Consider the following 19,070-nt stretch of genomic DNA (forward strand, 5'->3'; position numbering starts at 1 on the left):
AAAGAAGATGAAAGCACATGACCCACTTCAATTTCAAATGTTCTTTTTCAGTTAAATGAGTTTCCTGCAAAAAAGCAATATCGACTTTCATCTTTTTTATATAGGCTAAAACACAACTACACTTAATCGGGTTATTTAAACCCTGCACATTAAATGTTGCAAAATTCAAACATCAAAATAAAGTAAAAAAACCCCTCCTTCTAATCCTTCTATCCACAAAAAACCTCTCCTTAATAAGAAAAATTAAAACTCCCCTTGCTAAATAGCCCCTAAATTAAACAGCCACTAAACCCCTCCCTAAACAAAGTAAAGCTTGCTTTTAGAAACTACAAAAGTAGTAACTCCCCACTTAACTGGGTGTGGAAAGAAATAAAATCCGCCCCCCACTCCCCCACAGGTAGCAGACAACTTCCGAAAGCTTCAGCGACATCCATCCCCCCAACTGGACATAAAATGATAAGTCTAAGTCAGCTCACAGCCCCAGTGAATTCAATCCCAAGGCTTGTCAATCAAGGTCTTTGACATATTTGTCTTTCCATTCTTCTTATCAGGTGTCTTCCTCTTAGGTGAAGAATGCCTTTCAGTAGCCCTGCCTGGCAAAGAATTGGTGAACATTAAAGCATCACGCTCACTCTCAAAAAAATGTGATTGGAAATTACCATAAAAAATCTTCAAAACTGCAGGTTATCTAAAAGAAAATTTATAACCCTTCCTCTAAAGCACCTCTTTAGTAGAATTGAATTCTTTTCGCCTTTTAATAATTTCTTGACTTAAATCTGGTTAGAAGAAAAGCTTATTTCCCTGTACCATCAATGGAGACTGATATCTACGTGCATTTTGGACTGCTACTCTCAAAATAGTTTCCCTATCTTGATACCGTAAACAACGAATCAAAATAGCTCGTGGATGTTGACCTCCAGTTTGCTTCTTAAGGCTCTGTGCGCCCTATCTAATTCCAAACCTTCTGGAAGGTTTTTTTTATTGGATCTGAACCCTCAATTCCTTATGGAATTCTCACTATTTTAACATTATTCCTGCGGCTTTGATTTTCCAGAGAATCTATCTTCTTCAATAAGTCCTTCTGAATTTCCCATCAACAAAAAAATCTTCCACTTTTTCTATTTTTTCTTTATTACGATCCACTTGTTCTCTACAAACTTGAAAGGCACCTTCCATTTTCTTAAAATTGTCTTGAACTGTATCCACCATATTCAAGCATCTATTAACATCAGCTTTAACAACAGAAATATCTTTCTTAACAGAAGAAACTTCTTCACAAATATTATTCATTTTTTCAGTCATGTTCATAAATCCATGATCAATCTGGGTAGACATTTGTGTTGACATATTACCCATTTGATGAGCTATAGATTCCAAAATTGTAAAAACAGCATCAAAAGTAGTGTCACGAGTCTCTCCTTGAGGCCGACCTTCTATCACTTCAGTAACAGTCAATGATTCTTCTTCCATTTCTTCAGTTTGAAAAGAAGTTTTCCCTTGTTGTTCTTTTGATTCTACCATCAATTTTATCACCTTGTTTCTAGTCTGCATGCCTACAGACCCAGTCCCAATGTGGTCAGGCTGTTGCCGACCAACTTCGCGGACAGCCCAAACCCTATCCAGAAGATCATGGACCCGGAACACACTGCGCATACCTGGCAGCACCGGGGCCCACGCATGCGCATCTTCCAACGCACTGCCTCGAGCCTCTGCGCTGCCTGGACCTGCAGTGGTGTCACGCACCGAGCCCGACACTGTAGACTCTAGCAAATCTACAGTGCGCCCGATATCGTGAGCACGTTGATCAAGATAAGAAGAAAAAATTGGAAGCCCAGCGCCATCTTCTGAGGGCACCGGGGTAATACTTAAGTGAGCTGAAGTATGTTGCTGCTTTGGTGGCTGTCCAATTGATTCCGTGGATTCCACTTGATAAGTAGGCCTGATTTCTTCTGTACTCTTAAAAGGAAGTTTCTTCTGAATTTGTGTTTTGATATCTTTGTATTAGCAGCCATTGCAGTCTTTTAACATTCAGACAACTTCAGAGCAAACTTTCAAGACTTTTTAAAGTATTTTAATTCGGGTATTTATTAAACCAACTGGGGGAAGACGGAATTACACTTCTTCCTTCGCCATCAGAGAAAGGAATTTAAATAAATAGAATTCAGATTTTTACTAAGATTGAATAATTAAATGTAATGTGTATATGGATAAGTGAAATCTTAAGTTTACTAATGAGTAAACTTTTTTTTTCCCAAGGTTTTGCTACTGGTCTTGACAGAGCTGGAATTGAAGCAAAATTGCAAGGTACCCTTTCCCATTGATAGACATTAAGAGAGCCCTCTTTCTAGGAAACATTTAAAAAAATCAGAAGTTATTCCGATCGTCAAAAACACAGTTCCATCAAAGTGATTGTTCCCTTTTGGTTTCTAACTTCTTTCCAAATAGCTTTATTGGACAATCCCTAACTATAATGATTGGACTATATTTGTTTTAGTTTAGCTGCTTTCAGGTGGAATCACTTGGAGAATGCAGCTCTGGAGCAGGCTGTGGGTGTCTGCAAAGGGACGTTCAGGTGGCAGCATTGAAGGAGGTGTTCTGCCACCTGAAAGATTTGAAGCGGGGAGAGGGGCTGCAGAGCAAAAGCCAGCTCTTGAGTCCGGGCAGGAGCAGCCATCTGACAGTTTTAAGCGTCTGGAATGTTGCGTTAATTTTTACTTGATGTTGTGGTTTGAAAAAAAGCTTTTACACTCCCATTTTTAAATTTATTGATAATGCTGAAAATTTGCTAGCCTTTAAACTTGTAGAGATTCCCTCCTATCCATGATCACTATTGTTGCAAGTCTGAACTGCATTGGTAGAGTGACCTTATACGATACATCAACGTTCCTACAATCCGTGCTCCTATTTCAAGTATGCTCCTTCACAGCGACTAAGGCCGGCGTGTGCCCGCTATTCCATTGCATTTGAGATTAGTCCTGAGAGTTACACCCACGGACTGCTCCATTTGGTTCACCACTGCTTTCACGTCTCCCTGCTGCCTGACATCTCACCTCCCCACTGCCTGACAGCCTCCTCCTCGCTGCCTGACAGCCCTCTCCTCGCTGCCTGACAGTCCCCCGTCGGCCACCCCTGCCCCGTAGTCCCACACCGGGGGACTGTCAGGCAGCGGGGAGGGTAGGCTTCAGCAGCGGGGAAGGTAGGTGTCTGCAACGGGGAGAGTAGGTGTCCGCAGCGGAGAGGGTAGGTTTTGGCAGCGGGGAGGGTAGGTTTTGGCAGCGGGGAGGGTAGGTTTTGGCAGCGGGGAGGGTAGGTGCCTGCAGCAGGGAGGGTGGCTGTCACCAGCAGGGAGGGTGGCTGTCAGCAGGTCACCAGGTGGCTGTCATCAGCCTGCCCATTGCTAGGCACCCGGGAGATTCTTGGATTTATTTGCTCATTACTTTCTTCATTTAGAAACACTTAACTGTTCTTGTGTTGCTCAGTGTCAATTTTCTTTTATAACAAGAATGTAAACTACCTTGTCATTGCCTTTGTCATTGTTGATGTATGGATGTGCCTAATTTCTAACATTCATTATAAGAGGGTGGACCTTTATTAGGGTACACTGGTATGGCCCATTTCCAAATTATTATATCAAAAATAGCCATATTTACAGTGCTAAAGTGATATCTGTGCATGAATGAAAATAGTTTATTCAGAAGATTTCAGAAACATCAATATATAGTAATAAAAGACAGTTTTTTTTATGATTGAAACAGAACTATGCTTGAAGAATTTGCAAGCATTGTCTTCTATTGGTTTGCTAAGAATGGACGAAGAGATCAATTTCAAACCTACAGGTGAAAATGTACATTTCCTTGTAAATTTAACAAAGCTTCTGTTGATGAGGAATAAAAAATAATAACTTTTTTCGTTTATAAAACTTTCCTTAATAGAAACCGGGAAATTAATGGCCCGCTATTCCATGGCATTTGAAACAATGAAACTCTTTTTCTTGGTCAGTGGAAATGAAACTCTAACTGAACTGGTAATTTGCTAATTCTTAACAAAATATTCAAATGTTTTAATTGGTTTTGACATGTTGAATTGTTTATTTCATGTTGCAGATTGTTAAAAAAACAAGTGCAGTACCATAGTGGTTAAGTTACTGAGTTAATAACAAGGGTGTTGGCTATCTATATAGAGACAAAAATCCAAAACATTCTATTCTGAGACTGAGGAATTTAAATTTAAATCTATAAGACGTTGCATAGTAACATAGCTGGTATTGCTGATCCTGCACGAGTCTAATGATCCAGGTTTGATATGGAACTTTTCATTTTCTGTGATTGTAGTTGAATGCTTTCATTTCTCTTTAGCTTTTATCTGTTCAAGGGTTAAACACCTCAGAAACCTCAGGGGTGGCACAGTGGTTAGCGCAATGCAGTTCTCCCCGTATCTGCATGGGTTTCCTCCAGGTGCTCTGGTTTCCTCCCACCATTCAAAATGTACCGGGGTTGTAGGTTAATTGGATGTAATTGGGTGGTACGGGCTCGTGGGGCAAAAATGGCCTGCTACCATGCAAGATGTCTAAATTTAAAGTTTAAATGAATATCCTGTTTGATTGATCACTGGAGGGAACAGTGATATGGGACAATAAAATGGGAAGGGTGTGAGATTAGCATATATAGGTACTTGATAATCAGTACGGACTCAGTAAAGGGATCACCAACAATGAAGAAATAGAAGACAACAATCTAAGACATTGGCCTGGTATTTCCAAATGGAGCTGACAGTTCTGTGCAGAATTACTTCTTTTAGCTTTGTTTGGGACTCTCACGTAACTGTCCCAAGGTTTTTGATGTCATACTAAACCTCTGCAAACTCCTGAGGAAATAGAGGCACTGACATGCTTTCTTCACACGACCTTAGTGTTTGGGTCCAGAAAAGGTTGCCCAAGATTTAAATTTGCTCACCCTTTCCACCTTGAATTCCCCAACATTCAGTGCAATGTACACCTCTGGTTTTCCCTTCCTATTGTTGAGACATTGACATTATTGGGAAATCTCCAATAGTATTTCAAAATTAACCTCTGCCAGATTTAAATCTTGGGCAACCTTTTCTGGACCCAGTGCCAGATTGAAAGAGACACTTACATTTATGGGTATAATTACAAAGTTCAAAAGATAATTAGTCAGACGATAGGAAGTGGATCAAATGCAAATAAATGGCACTTGCCAGGAATGCCAACTTCTTCGGCATGGACAAGGTTGGCCAATCAGCCTATTCCATCCTTTATGGCTCTGTGACCATTAATTTCTGTTGATAGCAAAAATGCTAAGGTTTAGAGGCAAGTTATATTTAAATAAATTGATCCAAATGGTGATTTTAAGTGTTATAATTTTTTAATTAAAAGTAATTTTCATTTTTAGTAACTCATTTACATTCTAAAATCTTCTGCATGATAGAATTTTTGTTAATGCCAAAAATATTCACTAACATTAGCAGATAGTTCAGCCTAAGCATAATTTAATGTTTTTCAAAAACGTGAACAGTTTCTGATGTCAATTTATGATCAGAATCTAAGTGATCAGCTCAGGGAAGGCTTCTTTGCAGAGGTTTGTGAAATTGACATGTTTCAGATAACCTGCAGGCATAGATGATAGGCAGCTTTGCAGAGACTCTGGGTCATCTTAAATAAATGACAATTTTATCTCTATAGTTGTGACTAATTATACAATTCAGGATTAAAATGTGCTCATAACTTTAATATCTTTGGAAATTTATACTACTGTATTTATTTAGTGTTCAGTTAATCTGAAGTGGAAATAAATTGCAGATTATTTTCTGACCGCTTACAGGAAAACAATGTTTATGCCATTTGGGTTATTGACATACAAAAGCTGTAACATTAGTAAAAATTGCATTGAATTTCAAGGGGAATAAGGATGATAGCCATCGGCTATTAATTCTCTAAAGTGTATTCTGGCATTTAATTAAATCATGACTGATCTCCTACAGCACAATAGATTAAGATGGCAAAATCATTCTTTAATATATTTGAAATAATAAGCCAAAATAGTCACTTTGTTAATGAATAGCCTGAAAAATAAAATAGATGCAATTGTAAATTTTGTATGGCATGGTAATCAAAACATATATTTTGAGATCATTTAAATCTTGCAAAATATATTGTAGGTCACATTAATCTCCAGGTGCAAAGAGTTTGCAGATATTCAATTAAGAATCAATGAGAAGAAGATTCTTAATACTCTGAACAAAGACAAAAATAGAATCACCATCAGGTAATGTCAGGTGTTCATAGATGCTTTAACAACAGTGTATAAGAGATATATATATATATATATGTGTGTATATATACACTTAACAAAGATAAGAATTACATTTCCACAAACAAGCAGCCTTAAAAAAATTAAGGAAGCATTTTAGAAGTGACTGGTTTAGAGCTCCTTCAATGAAGAATTTAGCTTTACTAGTTTTGAAATGTCTGCATAAAGTTTTGCTAAGATAAATTTTGAAATTTTTAATGGACACAAAACTTATACTGTAAGTGTGGCAATCTATGAGGAGAATATCAATGAACTTCAGGAGGGTATACTTTTTTATCAGAAGAATGAAGAGAAACAACACCTAAGAACATAATAAATGGTAAAATAACTATTTTACCTCTTTTGCCTGCTGCACAATTCAATAAATGATTGAAAGTTTATCTCAACAAATATTTGCCAATGCATCTGATTAATCCCTTTTAGTTGCACATCAATGTAAATAGATTATTTTTTACTTATTCTTCTGATAGCAGTTTCCAACAATCTCTTTCAGGATCACCAGTTTGACTGAGAATTCTCAATGTAGCATGCATGATGTAACAATGTCAAATAACTTTAGAAATGGGCTTGAAATAGACATTAGATCCATTGCTACATGGCTTCTTGACCATGCATGTATAAAAAGAAAAAAGCGAGGACAAATGCAAGTCCTTTATCACAGACCCAAGATAATCAATAATGTAGCATAAGGAAATGATATATTACATCTTCTATGTATCTTTGAGTCTAATGAGAAGGATCTGAAAAAAAATTGTTTAAAAAAGTTCAAAGAGTGAAGGAAGGGGAGAGCAAAGAAAGGGGAGAGGGAGGGAAAGGTGAGGAGGGAGGGAAGGGAACACCATTGAGTTTGAGGTTCTGCTTCTACCTGGGAGGCTGTTCTCCTTGATGTTGCCTGGACAAAGGATTCTTCTGACCACTTGAGGCTGGGAGACAGTTTGAGAAGGAGAGTTGGAGACAAAAGTCAATAGGGAAAGGTAAAGAAGAAATGGAAGAGAGAAGGGAAGGAGTTACCAGAAACGAGCACAATCGTTCTAATTTCACATCGAATGAATTTTGTTTTCCATTTCAGCTTTGTGAGTGCTGCTGCATGAATAATTCTGTCCAGAGACTGTACAATAGGCTTTAATTAGCTTAAATGTGCACATCAGGTCTCAGTATACTGCTGGCTCTACTTCTCTGACTGTCCCAAAGGGGCCAGCTCGAGTCTTTATATGGGCTGGTGATTGACACCAGGCAGGTGGGGCCAACCTCCCAAGTTGCCGAGCTGCAGGTACAGTGGTTGCCCCCTGCAGTAGGCTGGTAGGAGTGCAGCCAGTGTAGTGGTTGTATCACCACAGGCTCCGAAATATTTTCGGATAAGTGAAGATTTTGGATAATCAGAGTTGTACTGTATTTGGATTTTCAGATAACTTTCAATAAGATACCACATAGGAGATTATTCAAGTTAGAGCACACAAAAATGGGAATATTATATGGACATGGACTGAAAAGTGGGTGTCAGTCAGAAAGCAAAGAGTGGGAATAAACACAATTCTCAGGTTGGCAGTTTGTGACAAGTCCTGACTTGCAGATACTGGAACAGTCTATATCAACAATTTGGCCAAGGGATCTGGGTGTACTTGTTCACCAGTTATTGAAAGCAAGCATGCAGGTTCAACAAGCGGTGAAGAAGATGTATGTATGTTGACTTTCATAAAGAGGGGATTGGAGTATAGGAGTAGAGAAGCCCTCCTGCAGTTGTACAGGGCCCTGGTGAGACCTCACCTGGAGTATTGCGTCCAATTCTGGTCCCCATATTTAAGAAAGGACATACTTGCTATAGAGGGAGTGCAGCACAGATTTACAAGGTTAGTTCCTGGGATGGCAGGACTGACATACGCGGATAGGTTAGAAAGACTGAGATTATATGCGATGGAGTTTAGAGGGATGAGGGGAGACATGATTGAGATATTTAGAGTTATCAAAGGGCTTGACAGGGTGAAATCAGAGTACATGTGCCCAATGATGGGAGAGACTAGGACAAGAGGGCATATGTTAAGAATACAGGGAAGGCCATTTAAGACAGAAATAAGGAGAATTTGTTTTACCCAGAGACTTGTGGATCTGTGGAATGCATTGCCATATTGGGTGGTGGGGGCGGATTCACTGGATAGATTTAAGAGAGAGTTGGATAAGGCTCTTTGTGGGCAGGGGAGTTAAGGGTTATGGGGATAAGGCTGGGATTAATTATTGAAAGAGAAAGATCAGCCATGATCCGATAAATGGCGGTGCTGGCTTGACAGGCCAATTGGCCACTCCAGCACCTATTGTTTATTGTCTATTGACACCAAATCCTATGTTTCCAAGTTTGAAGATAATATAAAGCACAATAGAATTAGTATGGCAAACAATGTAAAAGAGATTTTAAATTGATATAGACAGCCTGAGTGAGTGGATTAGAACATGTTAGACAGAGCATAATCTTTAAAAATCTGAAATTATTCACTGTATTTTTACAAAAATGAAAAGTATTTTTTAAATGGTGGGAGATAAAGTAGTGTTGATGTTGAAAGAGATCTCTTTGTCATACAATGCTGCTTAAGCCATAACGCAAACCATTGTCTTCCCCTCCTACTGCCTCAGGAAAGCAGTCAACATGTTTAAGGGCACACCCCACCTTGATCACACTTACTTCCTTACCGTCCCTTTAGGCAGAAAATGGATGAGTATGAAAACATGCACTTCCAGATTTAAGGACAAGTTCTCTCCAGTTGTTAAGAGACATTTGAATGGATCTCCCATTAGTTTAAGATGATACCTTACACTGTTTAACTGTAGTCTGTTTTTTGATTTATGCAACACTCTACCCTGAACTTTGTTTTTTTGTAATTCTATGTTTATATTCTGGCACTACCTTCTATACTATTTAGAGGTTGACTTGCCTGGATTGCATGCAAAATATAGTTTTTCTGTGACAATAACCAATTTGATTCCAGTCACTGAAAGCCCACCATAACATGATCTTTATGAGAGGATTTGAGTACAGGAGTAAAGATGTGTTCCTACAATTGTAAAGGAGCTTGGTGGATCACACCTAGAGTATTATAAACAGATTCGGCCTTGCTTATTTAAAGAAAAATATACTTGCCGTAGAGAGAGGAAAAAAAACATCAAACTGTTTCTAGGGATGAGAGGTCTAACACATGCGAAGAGATTGAGAAGACTTGGTCTTTATTCTCTGAAATTTGGAAGAATGAGTGGAGATCTCATTGAAACTTCCTAAATCCTTACAGGTCTTGACTAAGGAGTCTGGAACCAAGGACACAATCTCAGAGTGGGGGTAGATCATTTAGGACTGAGCTGAGTATGAATTTCTTTATGTATAGTATGCTGAATCTTTTCCCACAAAGTTAGCAACCTACAAATGGTTATGCTAGGGAGTCCTAATCAGAGTGACCCACAGTCACCAGGAGTGGGTGTTGCCATGGGAGCCATCCATTAACTAAAGGATTCACGAGATTACCTTGTGAACTGAAGTCACAAGTTTGTGTAAATACTATAAAATAGTCTATGTCTTGAGAATCGAAGTACAGAGCACAGTGTTTAGGGAAACCTCTGTATCTGTCGTTTCATTATTCTGGGTAACCAAGAGTGGGAGTTCAGTTCCTCATTTAACATTTCTGGCCACGGTTACAACATATTTTGGCAATGAGGACCTTGGATAATTGAATTTAACAACAAATGTCAGTAACAATGGAACAGCTCAAGGCCGTCCTCAAACAGCAGCAAGAGAGCTTTGAGCTCATACAATCAAAATTAATTTACCAGCTGACAGCAAAATTGTCTGTAGGAGCTTTAATCATTGAGGAAGGTGAGCCTGCACTTAAACCAAATTCTGCAGACATTAATGAACTCTGTCACTGAATTTAATTATGACTCGGAGTCACGCACTTTTGAAATTTGGTATGGAAAGTATGAAGACTTGTTTTCAGTAGACTTTTCCAAGTTTAGTGAGGCATGGAAGATTAGGCTGTTGTTGGGGAAGTTAGGCACTCGAGAACATGAGCGCTACATAAACTTAATTCTGCCAAAACTTCCACGGGAGCTCAGTTTCAGGGAAACAGTTGAGGTAATGGCAGAAATATTCGGGGTGAACAAATATCACTGTTTAACATTTGTTATCAGTTTTTAAAAATGACCAAGAGAGATACCGAAGATTTTGTGGCATACGCGAGTATGGTAAATCGACAATGTGAGTGTTTTAAACTCTCTACGCTGACTGAAGACCAGTTCAAGTGTCTAGTCTTTGTAGCAGGAATGCGGTTGCACCAAGATGTAGACCTCAGAACACGGTTGCTGGAGAAGATTGAACAGGAATCTGACATGACCATTTGAAAATTAATCGCCAAATGCCAACGCTTAATTAATTTGAAATGTGACAGCAAAATGGTGGAAGCGGCGCACTCATCTTTCAGCGGTGTACAGACAGTAGACCAAATAAAAGTGTGACCTGCCCATCTAAACCACCCAGTGTCTGTTGGAACTGCAATGAGTGGCACTATGCTCGTGATTGCCCATACAGACAGCAGCGTTGCAGTAAATGCAAGTGTCGAAGACATAAACCAGAATGCTGCAGAGGGAAAACACCCATTAAGTTAGTTTCACACATAAAAGTGAAACCAATCAAAGCAACTTTTAAGGTGGTAACCGCCAAATGCAGGAAATACTTGAAGGTGCACATTAACGGGATTCCAATGAGGCTGCAAATTGATACAGGCTCTGATATAACCCTAATATCAAAGAAAAAATGGAAGCAGATTGGTCAGCCAGAGGTGACTCCAACCAAAAACACAGCATGGAATGCTTCTGGGGGGATCCTGGAGTTGTTAGGTTCAGTTGACTGTTCCATCAGCTTAAACGGCGCAGAAGGGAATGGATCATATTATTTGGTAAAATGTCCTAACCTCGATCTCATGGGCCTCGAATGGATTGAAAGGTTGAACCTACTTGACCGTCCACTTAATGATGTTTGTCTAAAGTTAGAAGTGGCACATACCCCACAGTGGCAAATACAGCACAAGAGTTGCTGATACAGTTGAAGCAATGCCATGCAAAGGTATTTTCTGAAGGCCTCAGATGGTTCACTAAAACAAAGGCAAAATTCTGTCTTTTGCCAAATATGAAACCAACTTTCAAGACAAAACAACCTGTCCCATACGCAGCACAGCAAGAAGTGGAGCATGAATTGGAATGGCTGCAACACGAAGAAGTGATTGAACCGGTCAACTACTCATCATGGACTGCACCTATTGTGGTGGTGAAGAAATCTGATGGATCCATACGTCTGTGTGCTGATTTTTCAACTGGTTTGAATGCAGCATTGGACGACCATCAATACCCACTGCCATTGCCTAATGACCTTTTCACGAAACTGAATGGGGGCAAATGCTTTGTGAAGATCGACTTAGCAGAGGCAAATCTACAGGTGGAGGTTGATGCCAAATCCAGAGAATTGCTGACTATCAACACGCATCAAGGACTGTTCAGATACACACGTCTACCATTCAGAGTGAAGACTGCTCCAGCTATCTTTCAACAGATCATAGAGAGAATGCTGAGTGGTGTTCCAGGAGTTCCAGCGTATCTAGATGATATCCTGGTCATGGGAGCACATGCTCGCGAATTGTTTGATCGTCTTGATTGCCTTTTGTTCCGCATCAGAGACTATGGGTTTTGAGTGCGTCCAGAAAAATGCGCAATTTCCATGAAATCAGTGAAATATCTGGGTTTCATCATTGACGAAGATGGACGGCGGACAGATCCACAAAACACTGATGCTATCAGGCGCATGCCTGTACCCACAGATGTGATCACACTACGCTCACTTTTGGGTCTGTGAGTCATTGTAGTTCATTCCTGCCGGAGATGCATAAACTCCGTGATCCACTCAACCAGCTTCTTGCACGGGGCAGCAAATGGAATTGGACTTCAAAATATCAAGAGTCGCTTAATCGAGTTAAGACAATGATAAAATTGAATCTTCTTTTGACACACTACAATCCAAACTTGGACATTGTTGTAGCTTCAGATGCATCACAGTCTGGGGTGGGTGCAGTCATTTCACATATATTCCCAGATGGGAAGCAAAAAGCCATAGCACACGCAGCATGCATGCTCTCTACCCGCTGCAGAGCGTAATTATGGACAAATTGAAAAGGAGGCTCTCGCAATTGTTTATTGTGGTGAAGAAATTCCATAAAATGCTCTATAGATGGCAATTCACTCTTCTGACAGATCACAAGCCGCTATTAGCAGTATTTGGTTCAAAGAAAGGAATTGAAATTTACCCAGCAAACCGACTGCAAAGATGGGCAACCATGCTTCTTGGGTATAATTTTAAAATTAAATACCTGCTGACTACAAATATCAGACAAGCTGATGCATTGTCACAACTCATTAGTGAACAAGAAACAGAGCCGGAAGATATTCTTGTCGCAGAATTCTCGGTAGAGGCAGAAGTCAACCAAGTATTTAAAGATGTTGTTAACTCACTGCCCGTTACAGCAGAAAGAGTCAGACAAGCAACGAGTGAAGATGACATTCTTCAAGAAATAATGCATTACCATCTTACAGGGTGGCCAAAAACTTGTCCAAGAATGGAAATTCAACCATTTTTTAAAAGACAAGGATCATTAACAATCTCTAATGGCTGTCTTTTGTTTGCAGAAAGGATTGTGATAGCACAAACTCTGCAATCAGAAATCCTAAAAAAGTTTCACAGGGGACATCCTGGAACAAATCGTGGAAAAGCCCTTGCATGAAGCTATGTTTATTGACCTCTGATGGGTGACCAGTTTGAACAACTAACACGGTCATGTATCATATGTGCCTCAGCTGCGAAATTCCCTGTCAAGACGAATTTATGTTTCTGGCCACAACCAAGTGGGCCATGGAATCGTCTCCATGTAGACCATGCAGGACCAATTAATGGGGAGTACTATCTAATCATAGTGGATGCATACTCCAAATGGCTGGAGATAATCAAGATAACCTGACCAACTGCATCGGCTACAATTATGGAACTCAAGTCCATGTTCAATCATTTTGGTGCCCCTGTGACATTAATGTTGGACAATGGGATGCAATTCATGACAGCCGAATTTGATTAATTCTGCAAACAATATGGCATCACTCATATCTGCTCACCTCCATACCATCTGCAGTTCAATGGTCAGATAGAACGCTTTGTGGATACATTCAAATGGGCTCTAAACAAAGCCAAGGAGGAGGGTCCAACGAAGGAGATCTTGCAGACATTCTTGTTAAATTACAGGATCACTCTAAACCCACAAAGTCCTGGTGGCACTTTGCCTGTAGAAAACATCTTCAATAGGAAAATTAGAGCACCATTTGATGTCATTTTCCCACAAAAATCAGAACCTGGACACAGAGATTTGTATATGGAAAGACAGTTTAACCGCCGGCATGGATCAAAACAAAGAATGTTTCAGGATGGACAACATGTGCTGGTGCAAGACTACAGGGTGAAGTCGGATGAGTGGCAGCTGGGGAGAACCCTGAGGAAGATTGGGGAGGTTCTCTATCATGTGCAAGTTGGACCGGACAGATGGACTAGACTTGCCAACCAATTGCGACCAACCGAAGGTAATCTCGCTGAGACATCTGAGCAACTCAACTTGGATGCTCTGTTGGAAACTTTTGAACTACAGAAACCAGCGTCCATCCAAGAACAACCATCACTGGAAAACGAGATTTTACCTCCTGCACCACAGGAACCTGTACAAACTTCACAAAGAGTTCGCAAACCAATAAAGCCCTTTCAAGTGGACCCAAGTCAACACTCATATGAGTAACAACTCAAAGGGGGAGGTGCTAGGGAGTCCTAATCAATGTGACCCACAGTCACCAGGAGTGGGTGTTGCCATGGAAGCCATCCATTAACTAAAGGACTCACGAGATTGCATTGTGACTTGAAGTCACAAGCTTGAGTAAACACTATTAGTCTACATCTTGAGAATCGAAGTAAAGAGCATGGTGTTTTGGGAAACCTCTGTGTTTGTCGTTTCATTACTCTGGGTAACCAAGAGTTAGAGTTCGGTTCCTCATTTAACATTTCTGGTCACGGTTACAACAGATTATTTTCAAAAAAGTTTGTCATTATATTTTCCCCATAGTAGAGTTACATTTCTCTGGTTAAACAGTGACTGCCTTAATGTTCTATCATTTTGTTAATACAGGTTTCCTATGGAAGGAAAGATCAAAACAAATGAAATGAAAGTTAATTGGTAAGAAAATTTTGCAAGCATGATGATTACTTGACTTTTTTCCAAATGGCTCTTCTATCTAAAAGATAAGAATTCAAACTTCACCATCTATAAACTACTGGATAAAGCAAATATCTGATTTTTTTCAACTCTAGGTGATAAATCCAGGTGGATTTTTAACTCAGACAGTTTATGGAGTTGAATGGCACAGATAAATTAATAGTTCTTCAGCCCAGTGTAGGACATGGTCCTGAAGTAGCAATAACCTAATTGCACCTGAGTGAACAAATTCAAGACAGCTAATTAAACGACAGCTGTGTCATCACAAAGACAGTTCTCAATTACTATGATGGTTGAATGCTTCAGAATGCCATGCACCCTCCCCAGATATTGATGCCTCACATCTTTATAAAGTGAACAAAAAAAAACCTTTCAAGATCTTTACAGAACCAGGCTATAACCCAAGTGAGGATCCTTTTGCTGGATGACAAGCATGTGATGTCTCTTGTATCCTACCAGCCTTTCAGTAGATTCCTGGTGATGTATTTGGAGTAGAATCAATATATATCCCCAAATATATCCCTGCATTTGCACTTCCCATTTACTGTTCATCCTAAAGTTTCACAATTCTCCACCACTTCTCCACAGAAGCCAGCATGTGCAGAGCAAAAACTGCTGATGCAAGAAATACTAAACAAAACCAGAAAATTCTGAAAGTTATCAGGCAGTGTGGCATCACCAATGGAGAAAGAAAGTCAATATTTCAGATTAAGGACTGCATTAGAAGTGGAAGAGTGAAGACAAGTATGCTTCAAGTTACAAAGTGGGAAGGGTGGCAAGAACAATGGCAATATTTTGCTGGATGCAGAACAAAGGTACCAAGCTAACATTTTAAACAATGGTAGTTGGAACCATGTGATGCAGAAACAAAGCATAATTAAACAAAAAGGTAGATCTGTGTGGGAGAAAAGGTAGGGAGTGTTTTACCTGAAATTATTAATCTCTATATGGGTCAGGTCAGAAGATGAGGCACTGTTATGGGCATCACTGAAGCAAATTGAGGCTGAAGTCAAAAGAATCAGATGGAAAAAAAAGAATTAGTTGATGATTATCTGAAAACTCAAAGTCAATATTGTAGATTTAATAAAGGTGTTCTATCATCCAATCTATGTTTGGTATCTCCAACATAAGGAAGATAACATTGTAAGCACAGAATGCAATGTACTTGATTGGAAGAAGTGCAAGAAAATTGCTGCTTCACCAGAAATGGCTGTTTAGTTCCCTGAAAAAGAGTAAAAGGATAGGTGTTGCATTTCCAGTGATTGCATGGGAATGTGCTGTGAGAATGAGACTGATTGGTGGGGAACAGTGGTTTTGGAAAGCTAAAAGGGGAGAGTTGAGGAGATGAAGGAATGGCAGAGATTATTTAGGATGATCCACTGAGTATAGAGATTAATGGGATGGAAGGGATGGATAAGGAGAACCCTATATATACTTGTTTTGGCTCAGAAGAGAGAGGCCAAGTGTAGATATGGGGAATAGAGGAGATGTGATTGAGAACCCAGTTACCTATGGTAGAATAAAAGGGATAATTAAAGGAAGACATTTTAAAGTCGTCAATGAGTGAAGGCTAATTTCAGAGCTATTGTATGGACAAATAGGAAGTTTAGAGTCATAGGGCACCAGTCTTCATTCATGGCCGTCTACAGTGTGATATCTTAGGAAAGCAGCCTCTATCCCCAAGAACCCCCACCACTCAGGCCATGCCCTCTTCACTCTCCTATGATCGGGGAAAAGGTACAGGAGCCTGAAGATGAGCACTCAGTTACAGAAGGACAGCTTCTTTCCCTCTGCCATCAGATTCCTGAATGAACAATAAAGTCAAATAAGTATGGCCAAAAGTAGCATGAAATATGACTGATTTCCTTTCCTGCCTGACATCAGTGAATTATTTGGTTTTGCAATATTTGAGCAATTTTGTGTCATAGTTGCTCAGACTTTTTTTTCTAATCGCTGAGTATTAACTGAGTTTAAATTCCATGGTTAATGTGCTGTGATTTGAATGTGTTTCTGGATTTTTAGTCCAGATATCTGGATTCCTGGTATAATAACTGAATGATTTGTACCTCCCAATACCTTTCTACTGGTCATTCAATGCTATTACTTTTATTCTTTTCATTTTTAAAATATAATTATCTTGCATGTTTTATTTCAAATGTATTTCATTTTTACAGTCTGATACAAGCCCAATTAGGATGTATTCCAGTTCAAGAATTTGCATTAACTCAAGACATAGCCAAAATATTTAAGTGTGGTACGAGAGTCACCAAATGTAAGTAAAAACAAATGTTGCTATATATTGTTTTCTGTTCTTAATTGCTGATTGATCAAAAATATTGAAGTCACATGATTGATAAGCATAATTTTTAAATATAAAAAGGAATATTGGCATTATAACATTGATTATCAACAGGTGCTAATGCAAAATTATCATTCTATTATCTTGCTAAGTTTTTTTTCTCCTGCTTTACTTATTTACAATTAAAACCTATGAATGGAAAATGGAAACTGGAACTACTGTATATCCATTTTTATTTTGTTGGATCCTTAATTCTTGCAAATGAATGTTCTTTTTTAAAAAAAAATTTATTTATTCGTTCAAAAAACAAATAATATATGACATATGCAACAATTAACCATAAACATGAATTTTTTTTATATATAAAAAAAAAGAAAAGAAACCCCCCCCTCCCTTCAGCCAATTCTCCTAAGGAGAGCCATAAAGAAAGAAAAAGGGCAGAATATTAAAGAAAAATTAAATATACATATTAAGATCTAATCAATATAAATTGAAATGTAAATATTCTGAAAATAACAACCACTTATTAATAAAAAAATTATAATTATCACACAAAACATATGTAATTTTTTTCCATTATTAAACAATATTTAATCTCATTATGCCATCTATTGATATCAATCATATTTGTATCTTTCCACGTACTAGCAATACATTTTTTCGCTACAGATAAAGCTAAATATACAAAAGCAAGCTAAAACTTATCTAATCCCAAGCCTTTCAGAGGTTGCAAACTACCCAATAAAAATACTGTTGGATCTAAAACTATTTTAATCTTATACAGATATTCTAAAAAGATTGAATTTTCTTCCAAAAAGATTGTATATGTATACATGACTAAACAGCATGAAAAAAAGTTCCAACCGTATCACCACATCTAAAACACAAATCTGATTCATGAAAACCATACTTTTTTAATTTTTCAGGTGTTGTATAATTGATGTAAAAAATTGTACTTAATCATTCCATTTATCAATCTAGTTACACTATCATAACAATTATCTAACCAATCATCTTCAGAAAAAATAAAACCAGTATCCGCTTCCCATTCACTTTTAGATCTATCCCAACCATTTTATCCATACCATCCTGTAATATCTGATACATAGATGAAATATAACCCCTCTCTGGTACCTTCATAAGAAATGTCTCAAATTTAGTCATTTCAGGTAAAATCATATCTCTACATAAATGTATGTTCAAAGGAACATTAAAGAATGAAACATTTTCTGTGCCATCTAATTAAATAACTTGTGTAAATTCTCATCCAATAGGCCTTTCAGAATTACTTATGCAGCAAGAAAAGAAGAACTTTTCTGCATTGTTGAATTCACTGATCTTAGCCAAATGTTTTAGGGCTAAACTTTGGGAGAACTCCTTGTATATATCAAGACAACTTGAAAAAATCGGTATGTTTATATTAAAACAATTTTGTTCAAAAAGTTATGCGTTCATTCTTTTATTTTCTTATCATTTATATTTGATAAATCAATTAAAGTTTCTTGTAGTATTCTTTACAAAATTTATTTGCATGACCATAAGTCAAGTTCATCCCCAGTCAGTATTACTAAATACAGTGCTTAGTACTGACTGTGTGTTCCACAGTGTCTTTGAAACATTTCCAAAATGGAATCAAATTTTGTAAACAGTAGAATGCACAACTGCTCTCATGGTTGGTGTAGGGTGGAACAGTTGGCACAGCAGTTAGTGCAACACCTTTACAGCACCAGCGATTGGGACCAGGGTTCGAATTCTGTGCTGTCTTTAAGGAGTTTGTATGTTCTCCCCATGTCTGCGGTTTTCCATGGGGTCTCCAGTTTCCTCCCACTGTTTGAAACATTCCAGGGTGCAGGCTAATTGGGTGTAAATTGGGCAGCATGGACTCCTGGGCCGAAATGGCCTATTGCCATTGTGTATGTCTAAAATAAAAGGAATAAATTTCTGAACATCACCCCAAATATTATGCATTTGGTCCACCTTGCAATACAACTGTTTCAGTTCCACATTAGCCACTTCTGACCCATTCAGCATGCCTTTTCTCACTTGAGGGCTTCCCCTTAAATATTTTCTTTACATTTTGATTATTCCTAGTGGAAGTAAATGTCACATTGTCAACCTTTA

The 19,070-nt window shown here is 38.5% G+C and overlaps 1 protein-coding gene across 10 annotated transcripts in view; it reads left to right on the forward strand.

Annotated features, from left to right (window-relative positions):
* The window catches only part of hfm1 (helicase for meiosis 1), a 197,843-nt gene that overhangs the window by 101,379 nt on the left and 77,394 nt on the right, over positions 1–19,070 (forward strand). For all 10 annotated transcript variants that reach the window (XM_069939173.1, XM_069939172.1, XM_069939178.1 and 7 more), the window contains 7 exons: positions 2,257–2,304; positions 3,756–3,836; positions 3,933–4,024; positions 6,175–6,281; positions 14,564–14,611; positions 16,825–16,922; positions 18,224–18,358. In XM_069939173.1, the coding sequence (XP_069795274.1) occupies positions 2,257–2,304; positions 3,756–3,836; positions 3,933–4,024; positions 6,175–6,281; positions 14,564–14,611; positions 16,825–16,922; positions 18,224–18,358 (609 nt within the window). The remainder of the gene's footprint in view (positions 1–2,256; positions 2,305–3,755; positions 3,837–3,932; positions 4,025–6,174; positions 6,282–14,563; positions 14,612–16,824; positions 16,923–18,223; positions 18,359–19,070) is intronic.

This window comes from Narcine bancroftii, chromosome 5 (assembly GCF_036971445.1).
Source record: "Narcine bancroftii isolate sNarBan1 chromosome 5, sNarBan1.hap1, whole genome shotgun sequence".
Taxonomy (NCBI): Eukaryota; Metazoa; Chordata; class Chondrichthyes; order Torpediniformes; family Narcinidae; genus Narcine; species Narcine bancroftii.